This window comes from Staurois parvus, unplaced genomic scaffold (genome assembly GCF_062004578.1).
Source record: "Staurois parvus isolate SC_StPar_1 unplaced genomic scaffold, SC_StPar_1.0 ptg000105l, whole genome shotgun sequence".
Lineage (NCBI taxonomy): Eukaryota > Metazoa > Chordata > Amphibia > Anura > Ranidae > Staurois > Staurois parvus.
The window spans coordinates 6,026,372-6,045,274 of NW_028317901.1; the positions used below are offsets into that span (position 1 = coordinate 6,026,372).

At 41.3% G+C, this 18,903-nt stretch overlaps 1 protein-coding gene across 7 annotated transcripts in view; it reads right to left on the reverse strand.

Moving 5' to 3' along the window:
• Nucleotides 1–4,077: 4,077 nt before the first annotated feature.
• HERC1 (HECT and RLD domain containing E3 ubiquitin protein ligase family member 1) overlaps nt 4,078–18,903 on the reverse strand; it is a 199,974-nt gene continuing 185,148 nt past the window's right edge. For all 7 annotated transcript variants that reach the window (XM_089671440.1, XM_089671442.1, XM_089671445.1 and 4 more), the window contains 8 exons: nt 18,232–18,401; nt 15,749–15,918; nt 15,477–15,642; nt 14,063–14,139; nt 13,073–13,325; nt 12,382–12,534; nt 8,658–8,963; nt 4,078–5,156 (listed from right to left, as the gene is read on the reverse strand). In XM_089671440.1, the coding sequence (XP_089527566.1) occupies nt 4,971–5,156; nt 8,658–8,963; nt 12,382–12,534; nt 13,073–13,325; nt 14,063–14,139; nt 15,477–15,642; nt 15,749–15,918; nt 18,232–18,401 (1,481 nt within the window). In that variant the 3' untranslated portion in view covers nt 4,078–4,970. The remainder of the gene's footprint in view (nt 5,157–8,657; nt 8,964–12,381; nt 12,535–13,072; nt 13,326–14,062; nt 14,140–15,476; nt 15,643–15,748; nt 15,919–18,231; nt 18,402–18,903) is intronic.

Consider the following 18,903-nt stretch of genomic DNA (forward strand, 5'->3'; position numbering starts at 1 on the left):
AAAGAAAAACTAAGCTTTTAAGTACTGTATTTTTCGCTACATAAGACGCACCTAGGTTTTAGAGGAGGAAAACAAGAAAAAAAAAAGTATTCTGAACCAATGGACTGCAGACATAGTACAGGAGATGACCAGAGACTGCAGACATAGTACAGGAGATGACCAGAGACTGCTGACACAGTACAGGAGATGACCAGAGACTGCGGACACAGTACAGGAGATGACCAGAGACTGCGGACACAGTACAGGAGATGACCAGAGACTGCGGACACAGTACAGGAGATGACCAGAGACTGCGGACACAGTACAGGGGATGACCAGAGACTGCGGACACAGTACAGGGGATGACCAGAGACTGCGGACACAGCACAGGAGATGACCAGAGACTGCGGACACGGTACAGGAGATGACCAGATACTGCGGACACAGTACAGGAGATGACCAGATACTGCGGACACAGTACAGGAGATGACCAGATACTGCGGACACAGTGCAGGGGATGACCAGAGACTGCAGACATAGTACAGGAGATGACCAGAGACTGCAGACACAGTACAGGAAATGACCAGAGACTGCGGACATAGTACAGGAAATGACCAGACTTCGGACATAGTACAGGAGATGACCAGACTGCAGACATAGTACAGGAGATGACCAGAGACTGCGGACATAGTACAGGAGATGACCAGAGACTGCGGATACAGTACAGGAGATGACCAGAGACTGCGGACACAGTACAGGGGATGACCAGAGACTGCGGACACAGTACAGGAGATGACCAGAGACTGCGGACACAGTACAGGAGATGACCAGAGACTGCGGACACAGTACAGGAGATGACCAGAGACTGCGGACACAGTACAGGAGATGACCAGAGACTGCGAATAGTAGAGGAAATGACCAGACTGCAGACACAGTACAGGAGAGGACCAGAGACTGCAGACATAGTACAGGAGAGGACCAGAGACTGCAGAACTTTGGGGAGTGAGTGCCTGAATTTGACAGGTACCCGCTCCCACTTCGCCTAGGCAATTCGAAGCGGACATTGTCCTCCCTCCCTGTAGTCTTCTGGGACACGTGAAACCAGCGGTGGTGAGGACACCCCAGGACTGAGGGACAGGTAAGTGTCTGTATTTTAAAAGTCAGCAGCTACAGTTTTTGTAGCTGCTGACTTTTTCTTTCCATCAGCTAGAACTCCGCTTTAAGGGGCAGCTGCTTTGGGCCCTGCTGCACTGCTGACTCGGCTCTTCTGTGACAGAAGAGAGGGAGTCCGAGCGACCGGCCAGGTATTCTAACACAGTGGCGGTGGAGGGGGGAGTACTGGTCAATATTCACTCCATAAAACGCACAGACATTTCCCCCCCATTTTTTTGGGGGAAAAAAGTGCATCTTATGGAGCAAAAAATATGGTAATTTAAACTGTTTAAAGAAGTATTAAACCCAAAAATGTAATACATTGCAGCTTACCATTGTTGTGGCGGCTGTATCAGCTTTTTTTTTTTCGTTTTACATTTTTCCCCTTCTGGTTTCACCTGATTTGCCCAGTAATGCACCTCCTCTATTAGAGAGCTTACACTCTGGCGGAAGGAGCAGTGTAGACACCTTTGGACAGCATTAATATCAGTCTGGGGGAGTGTTAGGCTAGGAACTGGTTGACTTTCAGTCCTTGTGTGTACTGTGGTCTGTTCAACAGAAGCCAGTCTAACAACCAGCTTCAGTCATACTGAAAAACCAGCATTCGATCATCAAAGTGCTGATCTATGTATTCGGGCGAGTGCAAGTGGTGCTGGTCCCTGAACGAAAACAGGGGACTCAACCACATGGCTGCACAGACACAGCTGCTGTGTCCTAATATGACAAGTGTCCCCAATAGGAATGAATGAGATTCCAGCACAGAGACGCATGCAACACCTGTGCATCCCCATCCCGGGAAAACATGGAACTGCACGGGGCCTTCCGTGAATGGACCTTAACTGTTACATCTGCAGGAAAGCTTTTTCTGGTGGAAAACATACTTACTGGCAGGATCACCAGATGAAAATGAAAGAAAGCCTAAAAAAGAAAGCTAATGTAGTGAATTGGTAAGCTGTAATATAATATAGGTTGGCTTTTGGGTTTAACATGGCTTTAAAGTACTTGTTTAGATTGCTTTATTATAAACCAGATAGGTTTTCTTTGGAATCACTGAAGAAACAGTTTCCTCTCATATTGTTTTTTTCTAATTTAAAAATTGTACAGAGCCCTACACAGGGGAAAGTGTGAGTGTACATACTTGGGTGTCCATTGAGAAACACAGGAAGTCATATACTGTTGGGTTATATTGCTGCCTACAAAAGGATTGAACACTGGCAAACAAAAACAAACAATCTGTATGCCAACCCAGGATAAACCCTCCTACACAGCATTTCTCAAGTTGTAGCAAGGATCGTAAAGAATATTCACCTAAACCCAGATCAGGGAACAGTGCCATAAAGAAATTAATGAATCTGCAGATCAGCCAATGAAGAGGGCCCGCCCCAATGGTTTGGTCCCAAGGCAGTCCCTGTTCCTGGCAGAGGATACCTGCAGCAGCAGACTTTCTTGTTTTTCCTGTCGACAGCCCAGGGACACATGGGCCCTTCTTCCAACATCCTTCACCTGCAATGTAGTGTCTGAGATGCACCTTGTTGCATGAACCTCTCATCCATGTCCATAAACTACCAGTTGGTAAGAACTGGTTTCCAGATTACCCTTAGGGGGGTCAGCGTGGGTAAAATGGAGACCCACTGTACTATGCATAACTACAACCAGACTACCTAGAAAGGGATCCCATAATGAAGCAGGAACTATGTGTTCAAGGAATCCAGAAGGCAGTCTCAGAGATGATGAAATCCCCCAAAGATGGGGAGAAAAAAACTTTTGTCAGGCATCTGATGGGGAAGCTGAGTAATCAGGCAAAGATACTACCTGATCATTCAGAGGCAGACACATAGGTCTGCTCAGAAACTAGACTAGAAAAAAATCAAGTAGGGGCTTAGGTAGACTAAAAGGAGATAAGAGGTACTTTTTTTTTTCCTCTCAACACCGGATGCCCCTGCAAAAGACTAGAGATGGGTAACTGCCTGGTAATGAGAGGTTGTGAAGGCAACAATGCTGTGGATTTATCCACCACAGATACCACTGATGGCCTTGCATGCCCCAAGGGAAGAGAATTGCTCAGAGGGAGAGGGTGGTGGACAGGAAGGGACACCGCTCCAGAGACAAACTTCAGCCTAGAGGCTCTAGAGACCCCAAGGGAACAAGGAAAGGTAAGTTAATCTGTGTGGTGACCTTAGATTCTATAAATCCAGGCAACTGATGGCCAATGAGGGCCTGAAAGTAGAAGGTGAACAAGGTCACTACAGATGGGCAAGCAGGAAAGGACTTGAGTTCAACATGTCTCTCTTGCAAAGCAGAAGCGGAACAAAGCTTCAACACTAATGGTGGGAGACAATAGCAGGCATTTCAAAAGGCTAGGCCAAGGGAGCTCCCAGCTTAATCGACCTACTCACAGACTGAGTCGTCAGAGATGGGGCAAGGGCTGCAACAATTGTATGGCTCTGTAAGTGACCCACGCATAACTTGTTACCAGGATGGGGTCTGGAAAACGCCTCATGTGGACCCCAATGGAGAAAGGTTGGAGGTTCAATGTCCAGGCTGAAAGTACAATTCTGTGGGGTCTGGTTACTGAATTTCAAAGCTAGGCTTAGGAAGGGCGATCTGGATAACTGACATTTGGCATCCAACTCAAGCAGCAAGGATTCTTGATCAATAAAGAGCTCAAACATTTGAAGAAAAAGCTAGTAAAATGGTTAGACTTTTCCCAGCAGAAAACTGAGTCATGCTGGGTAGAAGTGTGGTTATACTAATTAGTCTACAGATTTTTTGCCTGATGGTGTTCCTCCTGTAGGTGACAGTATAACCCAAGAGCATATGGCTTACTTTGTTCCCCAACAGACAAGAAAGGTGCCTTCAGTTCTGTTTACGGTCTGAAAGTCTCAAAGGAGGAAATATTCATAAGTAATAATTCATTTTTAACTGGTAAAAAAAAAAATTACGAAATGTTTTCAAAGTGTACTTTTTTATTTTTTATTTTTTTTGTCTGGAACATAAATAAAACTATATACAAAAACACTATACATTACTGTTAAAGTGACTCTGTAACATTAATAAAAAAGCGTAGGCACCTAGGAGGTCCCCACCCAAAGCAGCAGCATTCATTCACATCTGCTATGGCCAAATGCCGAGTCACTTAAGGGCAATGAAACCTCATGGCTTTGAACATGCATGCTAATGTAACTATAATGACAATATGTTTTTTTCCAGACTGGTAAGATATTGACTATTTAGGAAAGTTATGCATTTGGTGTCGAAATAAAGATGTGAAATAAGCTCCAAATATTGACCTAAGAGCTTTATCTCCTGAGTATACCCCAAGCTGACAGCAGCATTTCTCATGGCAGTGACCCCCTTCCCCATTATAGGTTGTGTTGAACTCACCCTAACAGACGCATGACCTATGTGAGCATCCACAGTAAAGGCAATCAAAACCAGCAACAATCTTCTTCAGTCTGTTTTATTTTCCTGCATTACTAGTCCTGCACAGGCATTTTTCAAATTAAAACAAAATAAATAGGAATATTCATGTAAAACTTTTTGGGGTGAACATTAAGTGCACCGATGTACAATATTCAAGTACAGCACTGACCAGGTTCATGTGGAGAAGGTCATCAAGGCCCCAGCCTCTTCCCCGTCCCTCAAAAGAAAATCCGCTCTCCATGCAACTTATTCTTAGATTCAGTTGAGTGAGGAAGGGACGAGTTCACTTTATTTTCATTTACAATGTAGGGATAAATTAAATACAAACTTTTTTTGTTATTAAAAGAAAATATTGCAGGTGTTGTAAAATGCTTGGTGTAAGAACAACCCCTTCACTGCTGGAGAGCGAGCAGAGCTTAGTAGTCAGTGTCTGATCCTTCAGCGTTGTCCACGTTGCGTGACAGCATGTAATTGTCCATATCTATGGATCGGCAGTTGTTGATTGCATAGCGCAGACGTTCGGCCATCACTGGCTGACTCGAGTATGGAGGGAGTCGTAGTTGGAAAAAGCAAGTCTGTGAGGTAGGCAGACTGTCGTGAGGCTGCAAAAGGCAAGAAAAACATTACATATATCTCTTAAATTACAAGAAGAGTAACCAAAATAACAATTACCCTCAACACCTGGAAAAGGCCAATCAGATACTGATGTAGGCAGTCATAACATTCTGGGAAACCATAAATAACTAAAATAATAAATCATAATTAGTGTCCAAACCATGTGAATGTCCTCAATAAGTAAATAAATTAAAGTCTTCTATAATAAGTCTCTTTATCCTTCAAAAAAATAAACGTATCTCTTTACTTTATCCCACGTAGGTGTTTCTGGATTTTCGTGTACCTCAAAAAAATAAAACTCAAAATAGTGTATTACCTTTCATATAAATAACGTGCCACAAATTGTTAATTGTGCAAACTGCATAACAGTTGAAAAAGACTCTCCAGGCTCCTAATTAGTCTTGATATATCTCCTCCATTATCCTCATGAAATAAATCAGGGTTTTAGAGATGATGGTGTAAAAAGTAAACAACATTTATTGAGTAACTTACATTTTAAAAAGCAGAAATCAGCTTCCACAAACAGAGACAGCAATTCAGTATGGGAACCACCGCATGTTCCCACTTCCAAAATGGCCACGATCGCACTTCCGGTAGGTGTGAGTGCGTCAGCCGTCACGTGACCCGACGCGTTTTGTCACTTCCTGGACTTTTTCTAGGGAATTAGGAGCCTGGAGAGTCTTTTCCATCCATTTGAGAAGTGCCTGTTTGCTACTGGCATTTGGTAATTCACTTTTACACCAGTTGGAGTGGAACACTTCTGGGACTTATTCTTGCACGATATATTAAGAAATAAGGATTATATCCTTTTATTAGAATTGGCTTGGAAGGTTGATCACTTTTTATGTTGAGTGTATTTTTACACAATTTTGAAGTGAATCACTGTTGATTGCTAGTGTTTGCTTTCACCATTTAGTGTATTTTGATACACTATTATATATTAGTTGGAGAGTTTATATTAATATATATATATATATATTTTTTTTTTCTTCACGTGTATATTGCACTTGTTATGCAGTTGGCACGATTCACAATTTGTTATTTATATGAAAGGTAATGCACTATTTTGAGTTTTATTTTTTTGAGGTACACGAAAATCCAGAAACACCTACGTGGGATAAAGTAAAGAGACGTTTATTTTTTGAAGGATAAAGAGACTTATTATAGAAGACTTCAATTTATTTACTTATTGAGGACATTCACATGGTTTGGACACTAATTATGATTTATTATTTTAGTTATTTATGAGTTGAGAAAAGTTGTGTTATCATTTACGTTTCCTTTCAAGGGTGAAAGTTTTTTACTTTTCTTTTGGGGGTGGTAGTTAAAATAGAAAGGTTTTGTGCTGCTGGATTGTTTTTTTATTCTGGGAAACCAACTTCAGCACTGAAAGGGCTTTCACTCTGCTGGGGCCACATGTATTTTATTTATTATGGCCATGATGTGTTACAGGGCATCTTCCTCTCTGTCACTCCACTCAAACCTTAATTAAAACTCACACAGCCAATAAAGTGGAAGCAAAGCCAAATCTATGGAACGGACTAGTATTTGTATGGTTACCACAACCTTCTGATTGCTAGTGACCACTATCAATGGGATGGTAAGGGAGAATAAAACTCTCCAATAAGTAGCAGACACTCACAAAAAACGGTCACAGGTTCTAAACATTCCCTTTCATATGTTATTAAACCTTCTTTGCAATTCTTTTTTTTTTTTAAAAAGCAGGAATTTCACTTTAACAAATAAAACACAGTTGTAAAGAAAGTAGAATGTAGCGACCTCTACAAGTTAACGACAAACAAAACTGAAGACTAATGTCCTGTACACACGATAAGAAAATCGTACGAAAAATTTTGCGGAACCACTGATCGAATGATTTTCTCTTCGTTGATTAACAGGATGTTTTAACTGATAACAATATGGTCAACGAAAAAATCTGGTTGAACAACAGTGAAAAATGTTGCCGTTTTGCATACAACCGATTTTCTATGAGGTGGTATGACGGTCGTATGAAAAAAATCTATCAAGCGCTATCACGCATGAGTGGAAACAGAAGATGACTCTGTGTTTATGAAGATTCCTTGGACATAAACATCCAACGAAAAATCCAAATGTTAAAAGTAGATTGGCCTAATGAGATAATGAAACCAGAATTCTGCATATTATCTTTTATGTATCACTATTTATGTATATAGGTAATGAAACTATATTATACTCATTGCTGATAATTGTTATGTATTTCACACGTTCTGGCCGGAAGGGCGTGGCTACAAGGTCACACACACACTGCATCACTTCCATTTGTGCGGAAGACGTCAACACTACGTATTGCCCGATGAACGATTTTTTTTAGATTGGTTAATGCGGGCTATGATTTTCTAATTGTGTATTCCCACCTTAAGGCCCCCTTCACAAGAGGTGGACTCCACCTTGCTCAGCGGGGGATCTGCCTGTTGATTCCCCTGCTGAGCAGAGCACAGTGGGCGGATGACAGGTCCATGTCCTCTCCTTTTATCCAGAGCGGACACAACCCGCTCTGCTCTATGGGCAGCCGGGTGTAAAAGGGATCGGCTGTCCGTTTACACCCAACTGTCCTCCAATGCGATCCACTAGACGGAAGGGAAACAAATTCCCTTCAGTTTCTTTTTATTGAATCGGATCAAATTGGAGGTAGGTGGGTGTAAACGGACAAAGGTCCATTTACACCCACCACTTCATAGAGGTGAATGGACGGTCTGATCGGGTCCGCCAGAAAAACTGACAGACGGACCCGATTGGACAGGTTAAGTGAAAGGGGCCTGTCCATACACTAAAACAAAAAAGATTAACAGGTTCAACCATTCCCACAAAACAAGGTGGATGGAGGAATCCTCCCCATTGGTACACTGTATTCGAACAGCTGCACCTGCCGCTTTAAAGCGATATTAAATGCTTGGGGGTTTTTTTTGTTTTTTTTTTAAATAACAAATATGTTATACTTACCTGCTCTGTGCTAGCTGTAGCTGCTGATTGATAAAAATTGTCCACAAAACACAATGTACTGGAGTACAGGCAGGGAACTAAGATTAAAGACTTTTTATCATACTATATACAGTGTTACAATTCTTCTGATTATTGTTAAGAGCATCCGTTTAGCAGAAGCTGTACATTTTGCCCAACTATTAAAGCGGAATTAATGTTCTGCTAGCGTTTACTGTGAGCAGACAGCTTTTTATTGCAGAAGAGACATGCAATTTCTCTTCTACAATAAACTACACCTACCTGCCTGCTTGCAGCAATTCCCATACTGTAAACTGAGCTACACATGCTCAGCTCCGCTTACATCAGTCAGCCTGATCTCTGTGTGCCAGGATGACTAGTTCCTGCGCATGCATGATGTCATCCCGTGCTGGCCAATAAAGATGGCCGAAAACTGGAACATAAAAGAAGATACCGGTGAGGGACAGGATCGTTAGAGGTCTAATAAAAATGACACAGGGCTTACTCACCCGATCAACCTTCATGATCTGGAAGCGCTGTGAGATGTCTGCGGTGTTGGCTGGAAGCCTGGATCTTCCAGAAACAAATCTCATGAATAGGACCCGCTCCTCATTGGAGAACTCATCCAGAGTTTGCCAGAACCACTGCACTAATTGATGTTGTTCATCCACTTCTCGGTACCGCACTACCTTCTTCAGGACATCCACAGAGATCTCTGGCATCCCGCATACCATTTGCTCTAGCTGTCTGGCAGTGAGGAGAGAGAGCAGGGGAACTGGTACAATCCATGACATGCCCTCTCTCACTGCTGCAACCTGAGAAAAACACAAATTATTAGATTTCTGAAATCACCCTGAACACAAAAAAATAAATACAATTCTAAAAAAAAAAAATCAATTCTTCCCCAGAGTTGTACACAATTATTTCTATAAGCAGGTAGCACCATCCCAGAGATGGAGATCTGCCTGCATAGCAGCATTTCAGATAACAACTGGAAGGAGTAGTGTGTGAAAGGATCCCCGCTCTCCCATCCAGCCCACGTAGCTTGAAAGTTTGGAGTAGCCTCATCCTACACGTCTCTGCCAAACTACACCCTCTGATGAGTTTCGTCCCATAATCATAGGGCTAACCCTAAAACTAAACTCCAGTGGGTGGGGTGAAACTTGCCAAGGGGCCTGGTTTGGAGAAGGCATGTAGGCCAAGGGTGCTCCAAATTTTCAAGCTGCACGGGCTGAATGGGACAGCGGAAATCCTTTCACACACACGAAGCTTACTTCCTGGCTCAGCATATGGATGCCTGTGCCAGATTTTCCTGAGGATTTGGGGAAGCAGTTGCTCCCCTGGTTATGAGGGGAGCAAGTTTCTTTTGTTTTGGTCACAACTGTAAGGATTAAATGAACTTGCCTAACAGTAATGGACCCGGTACTGAGGAAGTTTGGAGTTTAAAAAATATTAAAAAGTATAATAAAAGCGATGACAAAAATTATTTATATGTTCCAATTAAATACCGATAATTGTTGGAATCAAAACTATCAAAAATGATAAAAATATAAGAATATCATAAAAAACCGTATAAGGAGTCAGTGTATAAAATGGAGTCACTATAAATGTAATCACTAAAATGTTAAAAGGACATATGGTAGTAAAAATATATAACGCAATCTAACTATTATCTATAAAGCAGTTCTCAAAGCATTTTTCTCTACCCCTCAATGTGAGCAGTTTGATAAGGATATCTATCCTGACGTTTGAAGCTTTCTCCTCTTATCTGGTAAACAGAGCAATCTGCTGCAGTTTAAAACTGCCAACAAAATGGTGCCGTAGTGCGCATGCACCTTCCATGGACATAGAGATATGCAATGTAATCTTTTGGTCCATAACAAAATGGCGCCGACGCACTGCGCATGCGCCGAGTATCTGGCAAAATGGCGGGCGCGATAGCCATTTTTCAATATAAATACACCTGTATAGAAGTCTGATGCTGTAAGCCTGTACCCTATGATAAAGTGCTTTGCACGAACCGCGTCAGGAAGGGGCTACAGCATCTAGACTTCACGCCACCGCTGGTGGCCATCCTGAAACTATATGGTGAGTGTTTTCCTTTTATTACTACCTTGTTTTATTGGAAATAAAATTCCATTGAAAAACAGTATCACGCTATGTGGCATCCTTTGTTGGGCTCTCTCTCTGAGTGCCATCATTCACAGAGCCTATTATAGAGGTGACTCGACGCAGTGATACCTGTCAAGGGACCCTGAAGGGAACAGGAACCTGGCCTGATTTTGGAGCAGGTGAACTGAACATACCTGATGAGGCAGTATTAACCTCAAATGCGTGTTTATAGCGCGCTTCTGGTGATTGTGCCCTTCACTTATTACTCAGTTACATCATCTGGCACACCTGGATAAGAATATTCGAGCACTTTGGTTGTGATCTGACGAGATCCTCACGTTCAATTTCTTGGACTGTTTTATCACTACAACCGCTTTCATGTGGATATAATTATCTTGCACTTTATATTTATTGTATTTAAATGCGTTCATTTATAATATTTCTGCCGTTATTTGGAGACATACCAATATTATGATTGATTGAAGTATATAGCTATTTCATAATATATTTTATATCAGCGCTGCACCTATTTACATTGACATTTATATTAGGAGGTTTATGGTTGCCTTTGGTGTCCCAGCAGCTGTTGTGTTTGTAGCACTCGCTGAAACTTCTTTTATAACAGTTCTTTTTATTAGCACTGATCACTCTAGTGTCACTGGAGATGTCAGTGGTCGTTAGTTCCCCCTAGTGCCAGAATGCCCGCCGCAGTCCCACAATAAGTCGCTGAATGCAACCATTACTAGAATATATATATATATATATATATATATATATATATATATATATATACACACAAATTCCAGTATATATACCGCCATTTATTGACACTATAACTTTCACGTAAACCAATTAATATACACTTATTAGGATTTGTTTTTAGCAAGGACATGTAGCATTTTGGCCTAAATTTATGACGAAAATTAGATTTTTAAAAAAATGTTTATTAGATAGGTTTTAGAGCAAAAAGTCAAAAATAGTTTTTTTTTTAAATTTTGTCTTTTTTTGTTCATAGCGAAAAAAATAAAAAAACACAGAGGTGATAAAATACCACCAAAAGAAAGCTATATTTGTGGGGAAAAATGGACATAAATTTAATTTATGTACAGAGTTGCATGACCGCGCAATTGTCAGTTAAAGTAATGCAACACCGTGTCGCAAAAAATGGCCTGGTCAGGAAAGAGGGTAAATCCTCTGGAGGGCAAGTGGTTAATTACGGTGTTATCATACCAATACATGATGGCTAAAAAGCTGTATACTCTGACTTGCAAAAGTGAAATTCTTGTTTGACAATGAGGATCTAATTATGTGAAGGCACTAGTTCTTGAGCGTTTTCTGGTTTCATCTATAGACCAAGTACTGTGTAACATGAAAGTCTTTTGTGCCATTGCAGAGGTGCATACTGGAAAATAGCTGGCACAGTTATGTTAGAACATCATCAGCTTAGACAGGCCGCCTTGTTTAAGGGCTGGTTTACACCATAGAAACGCAGCCCGGATGCTTTCTGAATGAGTTTCTGCATGCACAATTTTGATGCATTTTAATGTGTTCCAGTGCATTTTTCTCCTTCACCTTAAAGAACATGTGCCAACTGGTGCGTTTTGGTACATTTCTATGCGTTCCAATACAGTTCAGTGTAGAAAAAATTAAGCATGTTCTTTTTTTTTCTGGAACTGGAATGCACTGGAACTGACTGTACTGGTGTGAACTATGCCATTGAAAACCATATAACCTACTATCCATGCATTTATTGATGCAGAAACAAAAATGCACTGGACTGCATATGGTGTGAACTGGCCCTATACGTCATAGTTGTGTGTAAAGTGTTGGGGATGAAACTGTAATAATTAAAGTCTAGGTTATGATTTTACCTTAAGCTACAGTGTACAGCCTTATGTTCTGCTTGGAATGAATGAACATTGCCATTACACTGCACAATTCTTTACGGACCCAGGAACAATGGCTCTGCTTGTGATAAAATACACTACAAGGAAATTATGCGCAGCAAATGTGTGCAATGATGGGCTTTTGGGTGAAAGCTCTGGTGTACAGAATATACCATTCTAAGAACCACACAAAGCTAAAACCATGTATTCTTTAAAAGGTTTACTGGCTCCTCACCTGTCGGTCCATCTCATGCAGTCTGTAATCTATTGCCCTCTCCACATACTCCTTGCGGTTGGAGAAGGTCAGAGGGATGCTGTTCCCCCCAGGGATAATGGGCACCATTTTTCCATCAGCACTTTGACCCACAAAGGAATCGAGAGGGATCATCTGAAGAAGAACATAAACAATGGTAGTATTGAAATTCAATGTCCTTACTTTATTCCCACAACCAGCTCCAGGGAACTCTGGTCACTGCCTGCTGTTACATTCATTTAGGAAGTTCTGCTATTTCTGTTCATATTAGAAAGAAGGAGAGAATACAAGTCTGGGCCAGAATGGCTCTGCATATAAGATTTCTATAATGTAAGATTTCCTCCAATAATCACTTCTTTATAAATTAATTCCTTGCGACATCTATACACTATTGGCCTTATTACATAAAATAATCTTATTCATATGTGCCGCAATCGCCCAATTTCACTCCGATGACGTCAGATTGGTACAAGATGGATAGGGATTGGATTCAATGGGTTACTCCACTTTTCCAGCAACTTACTGCATAGTGGGACATTTAGTTTCTGTCCCTGAGGCTATTATTCGGTTTATTTTTCTATCCATTAGAATATTGTAGATCTCAATAACAAGAATAAAGATCTTATGTGTCAGTTTTGTGAGTTCTAATAAAGGGCGTCATGATGGCAGGTACCTCATGGAAGGTCTCTTCTGTGATGCCACTGTCTTCAATGTGAAGAATGCTATTGAGAGTCTGCACATAGAGCAGATCAACCTCCTCCAGGTCCTCCAGTGTTAGAGGGATACAGCACAGCTGCTTCCAGACCAGGGGGGCCAAGTGCAAATCAAGCGGCTTCTTGGTGCGGATAGCTACACCCATTAAGATACCCAGAAACTTGAACTGCATAAGGTGCTCATCTAATCCAGCAGAGGGGTTAAACAAGAACCTGAGGAGAGAAACACCAGTAGTATTATACCCCAATTTTCCACATAGTATGTTTTTAGTTTTCAGTGTGTTAGTGTCAGTTTGCCAACATGTAAACAAATATAGCACAGTGAGATGAACAAATAATTACATACATTTACTAATCGACTGTGATCAGCAAAGCTGTAGAGTACAGGAAAATCATTGGTTCCCTGTTTGACACTCTCTAGAAAAAAAAACATTAAAGTGGTTCTAAAGGCAGAAGGTGTTTTACCTTAAAGCATTCTATGCATTAAAGGTAAAAAAACCTTCTGGGTGCAGGTCCTCCCTCAGCCCCCCTTATACTTACCTGAGCCCCATCTCGATCCAGCAATGTGCATGAGAGCTGAGGCTCTCTCTCCTCATTGGCTCCTGTTGCTGTCAATCACAGCCAGGGAACCAACGAGGAGAGAGCAGGGGGTGGGACCGAGCCACGCAGTGTGTGTGAATGGACAACGTCCATTCACAGGAGTGCAGCTCTGGAGCCAGCCTGCTCGAGTGCCTTCATAGCAAGAAGCTTGCTATTAAGGAGCACTCGACAGGGTGGAGGAGCCAGGACCACCGGCAGAGGACGCAATAAAAAGAGGATCAGGGCTGCTATGTGCAAAGCCATTGCACAGAGCAGGAAAGTAGAACGTTTGTTATTTTTTTTTTTTATTACAGCCTTTAGAATCACTTTAAATAAAATACAACCGATAACACTAAAAAGGTTCTGCTTACCTGTCTCTGTTATAACCCACTTCAGCAGTTGCATTTGGTGAAGGAATGAGGAGATCAACCACTCCTGTTTCCAGCTCCTAGTGAAGGACAGCAGAAAATAAAAAAAATAAAGGTACACCGAGAAACATAAACAAAGCAATACGTTTTCGAGCTATTTTTCTGTTCTTCCCTTCTATCAGCCATGCTAAACATTCATGACCAACAATGACAGACTCCAGTATTCATCAGTGCACTTTATTTATGCACATGGATGGATAATATATATTTTATTCTCACTTATAACGTACGAGGGGCATTCAAGCTAAACCAGGACTGATAATCCTAGCATGGTGGTACTACACGCAGTATTAAGTGGCAAGGGTGTCCTATTACTGATAGGTGGCGCACATGCCGTGGGCCAACCCAGAGACTGTTAATCAAGATGGCAGACAACAGAACCTAAACCAACTTTAGGGTCTAAACTCAGGCATCTATGGCCCCCATTTGGTAATTTCCACTGAGGGAGCAGGCCAGGCTAGGAGTCTGCCCTGACATATAATCCGTAGAATAAGGAGAGAAATGTCAGTCATCATACACCATGCAAGCCCACTGTGTAAAAGACAAAAGCAGCCTCAGGCTAAACTCCATCCAGTCCATGCCCTCCAACAGGTTTTGTCCACCCATGGGGCTTATTCATACCCCGTGGGCAGCACGAAACATGTTGGGGGTGTGTGGACTGCATGGAGTTAGGCTGTGGCTACTATCACCTATCACCAGTTCTTGATAGCATATTAGCTGAGATAAAGAAGCCCATTTATGTGTTTATTATAACTCCCCTCCTTTTGGTATCCATAAAACAGCTCACCTCTTTTTCAGTAACAATTGGTTACACTAAAAAAAAACAAAAAAGGACAGAAAAAAAACTACACTAAACATGACTCACTGCTGACAGCTGTATAATGAATACAGCATGGTAATACAAAAATGATGTAGAGTACAATCACATCAGTTTATTATATGATGTGATGTTTTAGCTGACCTCAGCAATTACCAGTTTCTTATTACTGTAAGAAAATATGGAATTAGTCCAAATTTTTTTTTGCATTCTCCAGAAATTTGTTAGTTTTGCCGGTGCAGCTCCAGGTCACATGGCCTGCAGAGAGCGACTTGCAGATCTTACATACCTGCCTCTAAATGTTTTGAAAAAAAAAATTGAACAAAAGTTTGAGTTTAGAGTCACTTTAAACTGTCCAGATCTAATAGATAGAAGTATTTAAGTACAGAGCTTGTGAGATCTAAATGATAGCTAATGGTCCTTTACAATAATTGGTTTTATTGAACTCCATATTTATTGCACAGAATATATTTAACATGTGGGAAACCAAACAAACAAACCGATGTAAGCATAATGAAGATCTGTACAAAGAAATCTCACCTGGCACATCTCAGTTATTGTATCATCAAACACCCCTCCTGCATCATCTGCTCCCTCGCCTACAAGCTTCACTTTCCAAGCCCGGGAGGGGAGACGCAAATCAGATGCATTCAGCTTCACTACCTGGCGGGCAATCTGCACAAATATGGGTTTACACTTCCTACCCCTGTCAGAGGGGACAATAAAAAGAAAACATTGGTTAGATATAAAATGATATTCAAAGTCTGAAGAAATAATTGCGGGGAGGGATAGCCCACAGTAACACGACTAACCTGGTGGAGATTCTCTTTACAGTAATCTGAGGTCCGTAGTTCTTTCCTTGAACCATCGTCTTACCAATAGATCGTACCATGGGGAGGGTATAGACTCTTGGAGCCAGCAATGGTCTTAGCTGACCCTGCACAATACCCCAAGTTCCTGCATTGTAGTGGGATGTACTACTCTGCAAAGGTAAACAAAAATAAAAATCAGATACAGCAAGGATGCAGCATAAGGTTTACCTGCTGCAGGACTATTGGAGACTCACAAAGATGGTTATAATATAAGGGCTCCTGAACTCGGGGCTGAGCCCAGTTAGCATAACTGCCAGCATATTTCCTCCTCCTAGGCAGCAGCAGGTGCAACGTACAACCTCCCAATGACATTAATGGCTGTGTGCTGCTCTACATGTATATAGAGTGGTGCTATCATAGGCATAAGTACAGCACTGGATGTATAGAAAAAAAAACCGCATATGCTCATATACTGTACTCATACAACAGCACTACTGCTTTCACCAGCAACTACATCACATGGGCTTAGCGGTCTGCTTGCAAGGTCCATAAACAAAAGGGACACAGAAAGGATTAAATCTAGAATCGAATATTTATAAATATTGACTAGAGATTAAAACCAAGTGAATTATCTTGCCTAGTTTGTGTGGTTTGAAGTTTAAATCAGCTAAATATATTCCAAGTGCATCGAAACAAAAAGGGTTTGAAAAGTCTTGTTTGTTTTCTTTGGAAAGCAACCACAGCCTAAGTAGAAAAGCCTGTCATCTACCTATGCCCCCCACTAAGTCACAGCCAGAGCTCTCAAATCAGTGGGGAGAAACAAACATTGCTGATTACAGAGCAATAGTTCCAACTCAGCAGGGTTCTGTAATTTGGACCTGCTACTTTCACACAGCGAGAAAGGGACCTTCTTTGCTGCATGCTGGCATGTGACAGGCTTTCCTAATCACGCTGTATCTGCTTTTTTTTTTATTGTTTAAGCATACCGTGAGCACATCAATAAGTTATGCAAAAACATACGACGCAAATGTATTAGACATTGTTCAAGATTGCACAAGTACAATATCAAAGGGCATGAACGAAGAGGCAAATGGGCACATGTGTTAAAGCCAAGCAGTACGCCATTTAGACAGAAGGCATACTGCAGGTATGCATAATGAATAATTTATGGAATCGTAATGCAGTCCCAATACATTTCATACTTGATGAGGGTTTAGGAGTAAAGGAAGCATTCATATATGGTGTGTAGAGAAAGAAGGCGATGTGGGGATAATTGAGCATGATGGGGGTTATGGGGATTAGGAGGTTAAGGGGAAGTGCATAGCAGGATGCTTTTGAAAAAAGAGGGGAAGGGATGTGAAAAAGAGCCAAAAAAATTGGGTGACGGGGTAGTTCGTTATGGTTTCCATCTAACAGGGTCTCAGGTGGTAACTATTCTCCATGTGATTCTACTTGGTTAGGGGCTTGTGAAGTGAGGACCTATCTAAAGTGTTCACTTTGGCTCCAGCCAACCAGACCATCCAGGTTTCCCTAAAGTTTAGTGCTGTGGAGACTAGACTCAAGTTCAATGGACAGTTACCTCAAGATCCCCCATGAGCATGATCTCATTAACTTTGGCTATCTAAAGGTGAAGTACTTTTTCACAGTGCTGGAATGCAAGTCCTGGCCAAATTCTGTGTCTGGTAAAGACTGTTTTCTAAAGAAAATGAACTTTGACTTTGACCACATTTTGTTTTTATGGACCTGGAATATTTTTAGCCAATTTAAACTAAAAGTTCACTTAGACCAGGGGTGGGCAAACTGCGGCTCTCCAGCTGTTGCAGGACTACAAGTTCCATCATGCCTCTGCAAGTCATAGCTGTAACTGTCAGTTTTGTAATCTTTGCAATGCCTCATGGGAAATGTAGTTCCACAACAGCTGGAGAGCTGCAGTTTGCCCACCCCTGACTTAGACTTTAAAGGTAGAATTAGAATCTTTTCAATGTTTCAACTTTAAAAAGAATAACTTCATGTAAATAGTCTTAACAAAACGTGTTTTATTTTTTTGTTTGTTTTTTTAAGGAAAACCTATCAAAAATGTGTAGTTGTGTATATAGCCATATTTACATGTGTAGGTTCTGCATCCTGCTTTGCAGGGGTACACAATGATTGTGTTTTTCTCAGAGTACACATCTATAAGTCAATCAATTTTCTCCCTGTGTGTCCAATATCTCAACATCTGTTAGGCAGAAAGGCCATCACAAAATACATTGATCCCGGTGTTCAAATATTGTCACCCAAGAAATGATGAAAAATGAACCTCATCAGAGCATGTTTCTTTTTAGATAGAACTGTTATTCAAATGAAAAAACATTCGTACAAGGAATCCAGAGAAATTCATAACATATGCCATACTCATTTGGGTGTATGTTCAATACAAATAAATAATTCTGAGAAACATGAAAATGAAGGAGAGGGGAAGATGGCAGAGATGGTTTTAATACCTGGTTATTGGGGCTGAGGTTCAGTAGTCTCCAGGATGAATACATGAGATCAGAAAAATGGTAGAGCAGACGCAACCTGGCACGAACTGTGTGGGTGCAGATATCTTTGAGAGAGCTATATTGTGGAGGGATGACATCAGGGAGACCCAACTGTAATGGTACTGAAACACCTACAAACACAACAAAATCATTAATTGTTTATGCACAATTCAGGTTCTAGCTCTGTACAAGAGAGTATGTATACTGTTTGTTCCTTCCCTTTCTTTCGGGGGAAGAAAAACTAGCCAACACCTATGCTGAGGTTTTTTTTAGCATGTGTGAAGGATTTCTGTAATCTACCCTTCAAATGAATGAGTTCATTTTTATACCTAAATTACCCAATTCATTCTAGTGACACTTAGATCTGTCTGCTTGTTAAAGGTATAGGTAGCTCTAGTAATTCTTACTTTTATTTTGTGGTATTTTAGATAGTAATGCAATGGCCTAACTTGGTTCAACTAGGTCTTGGTGCGATATGTGTGATTGAGTCCTGTAGCCACAGCTTCAGATTTAACATCCCCAACATCTATAAATTGCTCTGTAGCCAATACTTCCCACTCCATTACATTGTGATTATAAAACCCGGGTAGGGGGCGCGCGTCCTATCCACGCCAGCGGATGTCAATCACTGGG